Below are 14,562 nucleotides of genomic sequence, written 5' to 3'. Positions count from 1 at the left end.
AGTGAGATCACAGACGTCCATGGAAGCACCATGCGATGCGCATTACACAAGTTTGGTGGCTGCAAATGAGTCTAGAAGGGAAAAAGGGACTCATGGATTGAGAAATTGAAGGAACTGTCAAGTTCGGTGGAGGAGGCCTGAGCATATGGGGTTGTTTCACAGCCAGGATCGATGGTGATCTCAATGCTGAGCTATATGTGAGTATCCTGCAAGAAGAGTTACTTTGTACACTCGAGTACTATGGGTTCCAGCAGGAAAGTACCCTGAATTATACATCAATTGGTGAAGAAATGGTTGAATGACAGTGAAGTAGAGGTGCTGGATAGTCCCCAGAGCTCAACCCAATGGGTAGAGTTGAAGAAAAAGCTGTATTCATACCCGTTAGTTGACCAGTATGCACCAACATTGGGAATGTGTAGAAGAGACCTGGGAACAGACATCTGTACTGTGTCACTACAGTATGGGACATCAGTGCTGGCTCCATGTGTTTTATCACCATGCTCTGTACCACTTCATTTATTTTGTTGGTGTTGGTGCCCCCTTTGCAGATGTCTACCATGAGTGAAGTAAGCCCTAACACTTAGGTTACCGTATGTGCACACCGTATTGGTGCCATCAGAGCTCTTGTGTGGCAGCGAATAGAGTTGCTACAGGTCTGTATGCCACCCTATAGTAACTATGCGAGGCACCATATTCTCTTCTAGAAGCAATGCTTCAAGGTTAAAATAACTTTAATATGGCATGTGATGAGATTTCTTTCACTGATTCTTACAGACTACATGAAGGGAGGTATAAAACCAACAGTATTGACCATAGAACTGTAAGGGTGGTGTATCACGCATCTCTAATCATCCATTTGCATATGTCCTTATGAGGTACAATAGTATACACTGACACTCGAATGTAGCTTTCAAGAAGGCTCCCTACCACTACTCTGTCCTGTTATACAGGCAGCAATGGGCAGTAAACATTTGGGTGGAGAAGGTCAGAGCCGGTATGGTTGAGCGGCGCTAAAGCAAGGGCGTTTCCTCCAGTTTGGTGATTGTGATGATAGAGGGATCCAGAAATCAAAATTATTTTTGGGAGTAGGCAACCCCCCCCCCCCCCCCTTTGCATTCCAGTATTGGGTCATAACCTCGACCGTGTCCCCTTCCCAGAGCCAGGTCAGAAGTTTGTAGCAGTTGTAGACCCTTTTTTAACACATGTATGGAGAATAGCAAACTGTAATTTCTTTGGGGATCACTAGCTTGATAGACTGACCAATATTTCTTAACCGCCACATAATGTATTAAGTTCTGTTTTTATCCCTTTTATTTTCCAAACTGTTATTTTGTTTGCACTGTATGTATATGTCTGGATATTTTATGTCATATTTTCTATGATAAGCCCATTGTTTGTATGCACTGTCCTTTTTTTTGTATATTAAAACGTCACTTTAATAAGAGCCTTCTTGTGTTCTAACGATTCCATGACCTTAGAGCAGGCATCCTCAAACTGTGGCCCTCCAGCTGTTGCAAAACTACAACTCCCAGCATGCCTGAACAGCCTACAGGTATTAGCCTACAGCAGGGCATTGTGGGAGTTGTAGTTTTACAACAGCTGGAGGGCCGCAGTTTGCAGATGCCTGCCTTAGAGGAAGTGCTACCTATATTGCTTTAGTAACCTGTGAATGCTAGGAGTTGTAGAGCGTACTTAGGTGTTATTTAATGCAAGGTGTCTGATATGACGAGTGGTGGCAGCTAAGATTGATTTGTTTCAGATGACGGAGAGCTGACAGAGGGAGCTCCAGCGCGGCCCTGCAGTTTCCCATCCTGAATCTAAGTCCGTGATCCTGACAGTGATGAATGGAGTGTCCTGTCGTTTTTTTATTCAAACTTTCTAATTTGACCCGTTTATTAAAAGGGGTATTCCATTTCCTGCAAATGGAAGTTTTTCTTTTTCTTGAGTTTCCTATCATCCTCTCGCACCATGTTTGTATTAGTTTAGTTTTAAATCTGCAGCAGCAATTCCGGCAGGCTTTTCCAGCAGAGAACAGCTTGTCGGAGTTCTCCAGATCCAGGACAGATGGGTGCAACCGGAATGTCAACCAGCCCCATTAACTATAATGGGGTTCAGCAGAGACCTTGCCGCAATCTCGCAAAAATGCAGACAATTGGCTGGGCAGAAACCGCTGCATGCTGCGCTTGGTGTCCGGCCAATTCCCAGCATTCTCTGCCGGAACTGGCGGCCTGATTACCGTGCCGCAGATGTGAAAGTAGCCTTAGTGCCATTGTTTTTGGCACATACAGTATAACATATTCTTTAACCTCTCATAATAGAATAATATTTGTATGCTAAAAGCAGAGTAGCCCTTTAACCATTTATTTTAGCCATATTACTTTAAGTCTCTAGACATCCTCTAGGGCCACCTTCAGACTTGTGTGATCAGGTCGCCTGTGCCAAACATGCTGATGTTCACACAGTTATGAATCAGAGTAGAAGTATTGGGTTGAGTAAGTGCAAACATGTAATAACCAATAAGGGCAGTCGGTAGGATCTCAGTGACTTGTGGTGGAAATGAAGAGAATGTGTCGTAATGAGAGAACGTGATCTGCTGGGGATGATCAGTGTGACAGAAGGACTCTGCTCACTGACATGACTCCTGCACCATGAGCAGCACCGCACAAGGCTCCGGACTGTAGACCTTCCCTAGGACCTGGTGAAGCGCAGGAGACCAAGGTGAGTACGCAGCACTTCTTCTCATGATAATTCTTGCCATTTACACAGTTGGAGCAGACTATGGTGCACATGTGACAGATTTTTTGGCAGGGATTTTCTGCAACTGAAAATCAGTTCCATTCAAGTAAGGGTTCTTTTGGTGGGAAGCACATGGATTTCTGCAACTGATTTTAATTTGCAGAACATTTCTGCAAAAAAAGGTGCCATGTGTGAAGGCACCCATATAGACCCAGACTCATGCAGTTTTGTTCTTCATCAAAACCAGAAGCAAATCCAAGGAGAAAAAAATGCATCAGTCAGGGGGGTAGCTAGAGGGGAAGCAACTGCTTTGGGGCCGGAACTCAGAAGGGGCCCTCAGAAGATTTTATTGTATACAACGACATTATATACAGTGATACTGTAGTAAATAGATGGAGTGGGTGCTGGGCATGGTCTGACTAGCCACAGGAGTGGGGGTTGTGAAGAAGTTGCCCCATTCAAAAATGTGCTGTGTGGCCCAGTCTTTTTCTAGTTACACCACTGGTATCAATCCTTTCTTTGTACCTCCACTTCCTTTTGCATCCTAAATTTGGCAGCAAAAACTGCCCGTGTGATTCCAGGCTGAGGGGACATGGGGTGCTTCTCTATATTCTGGACAATATACTCTGTCATTAGAGAATTATTAATGTACGGATGGAACGTGTTAATCTGCATAAGAGACACGGAAGGTTAGAACATTACTATTGTGCGGATACATTGTGATGCTTTTATAATGAGGTAAATGCCCAGTTGGATTATAATTGGAGCAAGGTGGTGACACTACAGAGGCTTGAGGCACATATAGATTGCTGTAGTAGATAATTTAGGTCACAGATTTTGCATATTACGGTCAATGGTTTCACTTCAGAGGCGGGGCTTAATTTGAAGCACGCGGGCGCCACATTTATGAAGCACCAGAATTATTTTCTACTGAAAGGCGGTTAGCCGACATCAGGTTAGACCAGACGTACATGGAAGAGTTCACATAGATCTCAGAAGCAATTCTGTGACTAGGTAATGTGCCCAACTCTATTTTCACCAATGGCTCATATTTCATGGGCTTTCAGTCCTTCAGTAGTGTTATTATATAGTAACCTAGATTATATGTTACCTAGATGACGAGTACTCACATTCTGCTCTTTCTTCCACAGAGACGCCATGTTCTGTGCTCATTTTATAGCTGTCCTCGTCATGGTCACAGGGACCATTCAGGTAAAGCTTTATGAAGCTTTTGTCTTTGCTTGGGGAGGGGGGTATAAAAAATTAGTCAAGTATAGACTTTCCGTTTATTGCACAATCAGCTCGGGGGTGTCACATCCTCAGACTGAAACTTTGACTTTTTAATGGTGGTAAGGTATGGAAGGATATAAAACCGCTCAACACGACAATAAAAAGTACAAGGTTCTCAGGTTGCAGGGTGTAGATAAAAAGACCATTTACCATGAGGGCGAATATTTGAAGTCAATTTTGCAGTAGTCTTCGCTGCTGTACTTTGCACCAAATTTTGCAAAAACCACACATTGTTTGTTAAATTTAAAACCTCTTTAAACCTAACACTTTTGTCTAGAAATGCTACTTCGGTTTCCTACACCACCCCCTAATAGAGTTAGGTTGTGACTTTTTTGTGACTTTAAAAAAAAAAACTTGCGACTTGCACACTCCGGACTCGAAGCGTGAGTATACCACAGTTTCCGTCCTAAACTTCCAGCACTGCCGGTGTCACATAGCATTATATTGATTTATGATGCTATATAACCCTTACAGTTCTGGAATGTATTGAATAAAACTGACAGCATTATGTCAGTGTTAGGGTACTTTCACACTAGCGTTGTTTGAATTCAGCGGGCAATTCCGTCGCCGGAACTGCCCGCCGGATCCGGAAAAACGTGCTAAAACGGATTACATTTGAATCCTGATCAGGATTCTGATCACAATGAAAAAATGCATTGGAAAAAACGGATCCACCATTTATGGACTTTAACTTTTTTTGCTGGTATAACACGCAAAAGCCGTATCCGCTTTGACGTAACACATTAATGCAAGTCAATAGGAAAAATGCCGGATCCAGCGTTCAGTCAAGGTGTTCCAGATTTTTGGCCGGAGGTAAAAATGCAACATGCTACGGTTTTCTGAAAAGCCTGATTAGTAAAAAAAGACTGAACTGGATGCATCCTGATGCATCCTGAATGGATTGCTCTCCATTCAGAATGCATGGGGATAAAACTGATCAGTTCTTTTCCGGATTTGAGCCCCTAGGACGGAACTCTGCGCCGGAAAAGAAATACGCTAGTGTGAAAGTACCCTTATCCAATACATTCCAGACCTCTAAGGGTTACATAGCATCATAAATCAATATAATGCTAAGCGACACTGGCAGTGCTGGAAGTTCAGGACAGGAGCTGTCTTGTACTATGTACAACTTGCTCGTCTGAAAGCGGCCAATGAACATACCTAACCACACCCACTTCATACCCACTTTTCCAAAACTGGAGCGGTGTAAAAATGCAAAAAATCACTAAGTTTTTGCAAGTGACCCCAAAAAGTTGCAAGGCCCTATTTTGCGACTTCTTGAAGACAGAATTGCAGAGTGCAGGGCGTGATAGATAAGACCCTAAATGCATTTTCCCCTTAAAATCTAATCCCATTATGCTTTGTAACAAGAAACTGGTTTCAAATGTCCCTTACCTTGAACAGGTATTGCCACCCAAGATATAATGATACACATAGTAAGTTCTTACTGGGGTATGAGAGGAGGCTATTGCGATGTCTGTAAATTCTTCTGCACACATTTTGTATGGTAGAATCTGGTATATTCTGTTCTGTGATGTTCCTTTATCATATACTTCTTTATCTGGCTGTCATTGCATGCTGAAAGTTGTAGTTAAGCAAAAGAAGAAGTGGAATATGTGGCATGTTACGTACATATGGCGCCATTTTTGTCTATGAAAACTGTTATACATCTGCAGGGGATGTCTTGGTTGGTTGTTCTGACTCTTGATTGTACGTGCGTGATATCTACATGGCGATGTGTCATTCATGTTCTCTTTGTCTGGGACAAGATCAATCACCTGAGGCAGGCAGATTCCTAGATACTGACTGATATTGATCCAGGGGGACAGCTAGAGCTAAGTGACAGCAGCACATGTCATGACACCCTTCAGGTCTTGTCCCTCTGCTTGGCTTTCTTTCATGGGCCACTTCATTGGTCCAGTATAGTCAGTAACACAGAAGGAAGGAGGAGCCATGTGTTTCTATGAAGCCTGGGGGACTCTGTGTCTAAGGCCTTCTGCACGCGACAGTGGGGCCGTAGTGCCCGTGTTGGGGACTCTATATTGACAGGTTGCGTTCCACAGGATTGGCGCTTAGCAAACGTGGTGCCAAAATTCTAAAAAGGTTCAAAAACAGAGCCCGGAAACTATAGGCCGGTAAGTTCAACATCTGTTGTGGGTAAACAGTTTGAAGATTTTCTAAGAGATGCTATTTTGGAGTACGTCAATAAAAATAAGCAAATAACGCCATATCAGCATGGCTTCATGAGGGATCGGTCATGTCAAACTAATTTAATCAGTTTCTATGAGGAGGTAAGTTCTAGACTTGGCCGCGGCTAAATCAATGGATGTCATATATCTTGACTTCTGCAAAGCATTTGATACTGTGCCACATAAAAGGTTAGTATATAACTAGAAAAGCTACAAAATGAGGGAGTGGTGGCAGTTTAGAAATCATGTTCTGATTTTTTAGCTCACACTCTAGCTTTTGTCACTCTGCTGGCTGCTCACACACCTGGGTTGCTATGGCAACTTACTCTACAGCAAAGGCAGAGAAGAGCGGTTAAAAACAAACTGCTCCAACTTGCTCACTTTACTGGCAGTTGCCATCTTCAAACGCTTGTAGGTTAAAAATAAGGATTATAAGGATAAAATAAGGATTTAAAAAAGGATTATAAATCCTACACCAAAGAGCTTTATATTGTGAGAATCACAAGGCCCAGTCCTACATTTTAATGCATAGAATGTGTCTAAAATATTAAAAATGAAGGCACAGTAGCAGTTTAGAAATTGCCCTTCAAATTTGAGGGGGCTAGAGTGGAGTTTCAATAAACGTCAATGGGCGGTGTGAGTTGCAAACAAATGGTCATATTGTGAGAACTATCAGGACTATGGCTTAGCCGTGGACATTTTTTGTGGCAGCAGGGATAGCTGAACGTTTTGATATATTAGAGTTGTGTAGGTGGGCTTGAAAATTAGGGAGTGGTGGCAGTTTAGAAATCATGTCCTGATTTTTTCAGCTCACACTCTAGTTTTTGAACATTCCGCCATTCATTCCTATGGGACCAATTTCACTACAAAAAAACGCAGATATTTTGTGAACCATTCGGCGAATCGTTCAACTAAATAATAGCACACCAATCGGGAACAATACGCACGTTTCGGTATATTACTATCTTTGTAGTGTGAAAACTGTGGGAGGAGTTAGGGTGGTAAATTTGGCTATAATAATAAGAATATACAGTATATGTGAGATAACAGTAAGTGGTCTTGCCATGCAAGAACCATTAATGAGAATGCTTGGACTGGGAGAAAATGTCTGTATGTGGGTAAGTAACTGGCTCAGTGATAGAAAACAAACATGGCTTGGCACTCTTTTATGGAGCTGATTCCATGCACGGCATCCTCTCGTGTGAAAGAGCCCTAACAGGTTGAACTAGATGGACGGATGCTTTTTTCAGCCTTACAAACTATGTTACTATAGGCACCGGCATCAATTGACTTCAATTGGTTCCCGATCTGCAAGATGCAATGAAAGATAGGACATGACCTATCTTTTGTGTGCGGAAGCACGGACACGGAAGCCCACGGAAATACACCAAAGCCCTTCCGTAGGCTTTCATGTCTGTCTTCGCACCACAAAAGATAGAACATTTCCTATCTTTCATCGCATCTTGCAGATCGCGGACCACTAAAGTCAATGGGTCCACACCGCGTAGCTGAGGGCACACGGCCGGTGCCCGTCCACAACACAGGCATGGTGGCCCCACGGTTGTGTGCAGGAGGCCTAAATGATAGGTCCATAGCTTCCTCCTAGACATGACAACACAAGGAAGAGGAGGTTGAGAGCAGGAAGAGTCCCAGCGACATTTACATTTTTTTAATTTGTGAAATGGAAAATTAAGACAATTGAGTCAGTAATTTTTGAGTACGTTCAGTGCCCTAACATTTCTTTATAAAAACCACATCAGACCTACAGGGATTAGAGGGGCTTGTGATGCAGGAAGTCTCTGATCACTGACACCAACAGCTCCTTCAGCTCAGTCATTTCATGATATACGTGTTGAGGGAGGAGGAGGCTTCTGCTGGAAAGATTGCTGCTGGTATGGAGGGGTTTCTGTGGTATCGGGCGGCACTGCAGGAAAAATAAGATCCAGAGTTTTGGTGGAGAGTGGCGGCAAGATGTCACTGTGAACTGAAAAAGTTGTGCAACATCTGTGTCCCCAGAGCAACATGAGAGTAATGTGTACAGTACTGTGCAAAAGTTTTAGGCAGATGTGGAAAAAATACTGCAAATTAAAAATGCTTTCAGAAATAGAAGTGTTAATCAGGGACGTAACTAGAAAAAGCTGGGTCCCATAGCAAATTTTTTAATGCAACCCTGCAACCCCCTCCTCCCGTGTAGCCAATGATCCATCACTGCAATGGTCAAGTTTCCTGCGTCAAAATAGACATTGATGCAGGGAGACCTGGGACCTGCAGAGCCGGCAGTGCAGAGATGGAGCTGAAACCCTGCTACAGAGATCAGGTAAGGTTCGTCAATGCTGGGGGGTCTGAAAAAAGGCGGACAACCTATTTTGTAATAGAGTCTCTTAATAGGTCCTACACAGCAGTGATAACACCCCACAAGTCAGTCACCAGGCTACAAGGCACTGTTCCTGAGCCCACTCACCCCATTGTCTCCTACCTCCCCCGAAGCCCCCTCCACTCCTGTCCCTGCTCCACTCCTCTAGTGTCCAGTCACTGATCTACAAGTCAGTGACAGAGACAGTGACACCTGCCCTGACCTACACAGTCAGTTTAGTCCTCAGAGGCTCAGCCCCGTGGGGCCCAGACTCTTCACTCCGCTCAAGATGCTGCTCCAGATGGCGGACCCTGAAAGTAAATAACCAATTAGACCCAGGGTGCCCACTTTCATAACTCCAAAATGGAAGACATCACACCCAGGACAGTGGGGCACCATACTACAACACACAGAAAGGAAACCTTAGTCCCTATAACAGAGTCAGCACAATTAAGCTAGAAATCTATAACACATATCATTGCTTTACTCACAAAAAATTGGTACCTCCTGCGATATTTAACACCTTTCCTTGCTGCATCCAAGATTTTGATATTGGACAGTACAGGGATAAGGTGTAAGAGGAGAGGACTACAACTCCCAGCATGTCCAGACTGTCATTTTGTCATATCAGAGGACATTACAGGGAGGAGGTATAAGAGAAGAGGACTACAACTCCCAACATGCCCAGGCTGTTATTTTGTGATTTTATGGGACATTACAGGAGAAAGTATAAGAGGAGAGAACTAAAAATCAGATTACATTACAGGAAGAGGTATAAGGGGAGAGAACTACAATTACCAGCATTTCCAGGCTGTTATTTTGTGATACCAGAGGACATTACAGGGAGGAGGTATAAGAAGAGAGGACTACAACCCCCTGCATATCCAGGCTGTTATTCTGTGATTTTATGGGACATTATAGGAGGAAGCATAAGAGGAGAGAACTACATCTCCCAGCATGTCCAGGCCTTTATTTTGTGATATGCATTTCTCTGGCTCACATTGAATACATTGCTTCTCTGCTTAAAGCTCCCCCCATGTCATTGCAGGACCTTAAAGGGAACCTGTCTCCTCAAAAACGCATATAAAACCGCCAGCATTACCTCATAGTAGCGCCCAGTCTGTTAATAATCATATGTTTGATCCGGTATTGTCTGATGCTCTATAGAATAAGAAAACAATGTTTTAAGCGCCATCAGCGCTATCTTGCCGCTCAGCTTGAAGTCAAGAGGGCATCGGCTTCCTTGTCTCAAGTTAAGGTAAGCACGCCCCGTAACCGTCCCCTCTTTTGTTAGATTGACAGCCTGCAGTGCGGCCGGGATCGTATAAGTCTCACGCATGCACGGTGTGCTCCTTGGTAAGGCGCCATCCCGTCTCCGGCTGCTGCTGTTAGCCGGGCTTCAGCAGCGCACTGCGCATGCGCCGGCCACTGCGAGCGGATGAGCGCGCACTTGCGATTCCTTTACCCTCCTGAGCATGAGAGCGATCACTGGCTGCAGGCGGAGATGGGAACGTGCCTTACCAAGGAGCGCACCGCGCATGCGCGAGACTTATGCAATTCCGGACGCACTGCAGGCTGTCAATCTAACAAGAGAGGGGACGGTTACAGGGCGTGCTTACCTTGAATTGAAGCAAGGAAGCCGCTGCCCCCTTGACTTCAAGCTGACCGGCAAGATAGTGCTGGAGGCGCTAAAAACATCAATTTTGGAATCTATGGAGCATCAGACTACCGGATCAACATATGATTGTTAACAGACTGGGGGCTACTATAAAGTAATGCTGGCGGTTTTATACGCGTTTTTGAGTTGACGGGTTTCCTTTAAAGAGTAACTAAACTTTTAAGAAGCTTTATTTAAAAATGCATTTGTAATACGGATCAGAATCCTGATCAGTCTTACAAATTCCATCAGTTGGCATACGTTTTGACGGATCCGGCAGGCAGTTCCGGTGACGGAACTGCTTGCCGGATCACTCTGCCGCAAGTGTGAAAGTAGCCTAAGGCTAATTCCTGGAACAGCGCTTATGGATGCACTACACCAGGATCTAGCTGAGCTGAGCGGGCTCCTGTCTGAGCCTGCTCTGAATAGCAGCACACTGTTACAGGAGAGCTTTCGGCGGAGCGAAGCATTACTTTGCAGTGTTTTTCCACACCGGCCTAAAACTCTTGCACATCGCTGTACGTGTCACATTTCTCCAACAAAATATTCACTTTTTGCTGGCAAAAACACTTAGTAAAATAAAAAGTTGGGCGACTGTGATGCTCGTCCAATTAAAAAAGTACAGTGTATAGCATCACATTACCAGGACATATCTGAATGACAGCAAGCAGAGATTTTGAAACCCCAGCAACGGTTACACAGATTAACATTTGCTGACAAAGGATATCAAAGGACAGTTGGGACATCTTAAGGTTTTATAGATACTTTATCACATTGTATTGGACTATGAAAAAACCCAAAACATTTATTTGCTAAAACTAGAATATCGATGTGAGCATTCTGAATGTAACTTTTTTGCTATTATTCAATATACAGCAGAAATTCTGATTTTGAGCAAAACATGACATTAAGCCGGGGCAGCCGTCATAATCTTTTCTTTGAATGTCAGGCTGGGAATTTTGCTGCCTGTTTTTGTCGTGTTAAATGTCGCCCTGATGAAGCTGAATAACACTGCGATCTGTCAGCTTCTCTGACTACCACAAAACCTTCCACCAGGGCTTAGAGGTTAGACATCAAATGGCCCGTGCTGCTGCCACCCGGTTTCTGCGGTTTTTGGGGTGACAAAAACCCTTGAGCTTCTCCTTCTGAGGGAAAAATGATGACTGAACTCAAGACCTGCAGACACGTTACTGTGTAGAGATAAGAGGTGACATTTCTGCAGCCTGGGCTCAGACAACTGCCGTCTCTCGTATCCCCGGCCTGATGGCAAAACTAGGTTCAATTTATGAGTCGACTTAGAATGATGATTTTCTTGTAAGGGGCCTGTAACAGCTGAAGCAGTCCTTGTACACTCCGCCATGTTCCTGAGGCAGAACTTACCATCCAGGACCCAGGGAAAGCTGGAGCACAACATCTATCTATCTATCTATCTATCTATCTATCTATCTATCAATCAACCTATATAATCTATCTACCTATCTAATCTATCAACCTATATAATCTATCTACCTATATAATCTATTAACCTATATAATCTATCTACCTATATAATCTATCTACGTATCTAATCTATCAACCTATCTAATCTATCTACCTATCTAATCTATCAACCTATATAATCTATCTACCTATATAATCTATTAACCTATATAATCTATCTACCTATCTAATCTATCTACCTATATAATCTATCTACGTATCTAATCTATCAACCTATATAATCTACCTATCTAATCTATCAACCTATATAATCTATCTAATCTATCAACCTATATAATCTATCTACCTATCTAATCTATCAACCTATATAATCTATCTAGTCTATCAACCTATATTATCTATCTACCTATATAATCTATCAACCTATATAATCTATCTACCTATCTAATCTATCAACCTATATAATTTATCTACCTATCTAATCTATCTATCTAATGTGCATACACATTCAGATCATCATCCTGTTTCCACACTGGGCCAGCTCATCTCTGTAGATGTGAGTCGGATGTCCTGTTGGGCTGGTGTTGCCGCTGTTCTCATAGTCATACATATCCAGAGACCACTTTCAGAATGAGAACAGATAAACGACAGTGCAAACCCTACAATGTAGATTATGTAAATGCTATCATAAAGGTCTCAGTAGTTGATGGAGGGATGGTCCATGTGTGTCCTGGTACCTGAAGTATTCTAAGGGGCCATTCACACGTCCGTAAGTGTTTTGCGGATCCGCAAAACACGGACACCTGCAATGTGCGATCCGCAATTTGCGGACCGCACATCACAGACATTATAATAGAAAATAGCCTTTTATGGTCCGCAATTGTGGACAAAAATAGGACATGTTCTATTTTTTTCAGGAACGGAATTGCGGATCCCAATAAAACGGATGTGGATCCCGAAAATGCGGATGCGAATCCTGAAAATCTGGATTCGCATCCATTCCAGCCCGATTGAAAGTGAATGGGTCCGCATATTGCGGAATGAATGTGGACCCAAATTACGGACTGTGTGAATAGACCCTAATACGTAGTAACATGTGTGGCGATGAAGCTGATGCAGTTGGTGCTTATGTCTCACTTCTTACTTCTATTTGTCTGAACCAGTGGTCCGTGCACAGTAAAAGGCCTCATGCACATGAATGTTTTTTTTCCATTTCCATTTCGTTTTTTGCGTTCCGTATATGGACCATATATGGAACCATCACACGACCATATGGCTTTTTCAGTGTTTTGCAGTCCATTTTTCACGGATCCGTTGTTCAGCTTTTTGTTTCCATTGTGTTTGCATTTCTGTTCCGTTTTTCCGTATGGCATATACAGTATACAGTAATTACATGGAAAAAATTGGGCTGGGTATAACATTTTCAATAGATGGTTTCGCAAAAAACGGAACAGATACGGAAGACATACGGATGCATTTCCGTATGTGTTCCGTTTTTTTTTTGTGGACCCATTGACTTGAATGGAGCCATGGAAAGTGATTTGCGGGCAATAATAGGACATGTTCTATCTTTCAATGGAACGGAAAAACGGAAATACGGAAACGGAATGCATTCATTTTTTTTTACAGAACCATTGAAATGAATGGTTCCGTATACGGACCATATATGGAACGCGAAAAACGGCACGTAAAAAAAAAAAAAAGAGACGCCTTATTATCCGCATAACGGACAAGGATAGTACTGTTCTATCAGGGGCCAGCTCCGTTCTGCAAAAAATGGAATGCACACGGACCGCAAAATACTAAAAAAGACATACGGTTGTGTGCAATAGGCCTAAGAGGAATGGGATTGGGAGGTGGGACAAGGCAAAAGAGCCACAGAAGTGTCAGGGGAGGTAAGTATAGTGTTTTTTATTTATAGTGTTGATTTTTTTTTTATTGAGGACTTATAGACTTTTGACTTCCCCTTGCCCACATAGCTGAAAAAAATTATATTTTAATATATGCAAAAGAGCTTCTAGGAGCAACAGGGGCGTTGCCGTTACACCTATAGGCTCATCTCTCTCTGCAACTGCTGCGCCCTCAACACTTTGATAAGGCTAGGCATTATGATGTTTTCATTGCCTGGTCCTGTCAATCAAAGTGGAGAGGGCGCAGCAGTTGCCCCTTAGGCCTCATGCACACGACCGTTGTTCTGGTCCGCATCCGAGACGCAGTTTTTGCGGCTCGGGTGTGGACCCATTTACTTCAATGGGGCCGCAAAAGATTCAGACAGCACTCCGTGTGCTGTCCGCATCCGTTGCTCTGTTCCGTGGCCCCATAAAAAAAAAAAATAGAACATGTCCTATTCTTATCCGTTTTGCAGACAAGAATAGGCAATTCTGCAATGGGCCACCTGTTCGTTCCGCAAATTGCGAAAGGCACACAGGCAGCTTTCATGTTTTGTGGATCTGCAATTTGCGGACCGCAAAAAACGGAACGCTTGTGTGCATGAGGCCTTAATGTGACGCAAACAGAACCCAACCTGTGCTGCTAACCATACACCTACTGTAAATAGTACCACTATATAGAAATATGTATACATACACTATGTGGACAAACATCTTGGGATACTTACACTTTCCACACCTACAGCAGAATTTGTGACATCCCATTCTAAATCCATAGGCATTAACATGCAGTTGGTCCTCCCGTCTTAACAGCTAAAACTGCTCCCACATTTCTCAGAAGGCTTTCTACAGGATTTTGGAATGTGTCTGTGGGAATCTTTGTGCATTCATCCAGAAGAGCATTTCTGAGGTCAGACTCTGGTGTTGGATGAGAGGGCCTGGCTCAGAATATCCATTCAGTTCATCCCACAAGTGTTCAATGGGGTTGAGGCCAGGGCTCTGTGAGGC

General features: G+C 43.3%; 1 protein-coding gene across 2 annotated transcripts in view; it reads left to right on the top strand.

The window, feature by feature from the left end:
- The first annotated feature begins 2,614 nt into the window (after positions 1–2,614).
- LOC122928800 (tumor necrosis factor receptor superfamily member 8-like) overlaps positions 2,615–14,562 on the top strand; it is a 49,863-nt gene continuing 37,915 nt past the window's right edge. The window contains exons 1-2 of one of the 2 annotated variants that reach the window (XM_044282029.1): positions 2,615–2,718; positions 3,888–3,948. In XM_044282029.1, the coding sequence (XP_044137964.1) occupies positions 3,895–3,948 (54 nt within the window). In that variant the 5' untranslated portion in view covers positions 2,615–2,718; positions 3,888–3,894. Of the gene's footprint in view, positions 2,719–3,887; positions 3,949–8,431; positions 8,533–14,562 lie in introns of those variants that run through there. The other variant, XM_044282030.1, reaches the window with a different exon arrangement.

This window comes from Bufo gargarizans, chromosome 2 (assembly GCF_014858855.1).
Source record: "Bufo gargarizans isolate SCDJY-AF-19 chromosome 2, ASM1485885v1, whole genome shotgun sequence".
Taxonomy (NCBI): Eukaryota; Metazoa; Chordata; class Amphibia; order Anura; family Bufonidae; genus Bufo; species Bufo gargarizans.
This window is presented reverse-complemented; position numbering and strand designations above follow the sequence as displayed.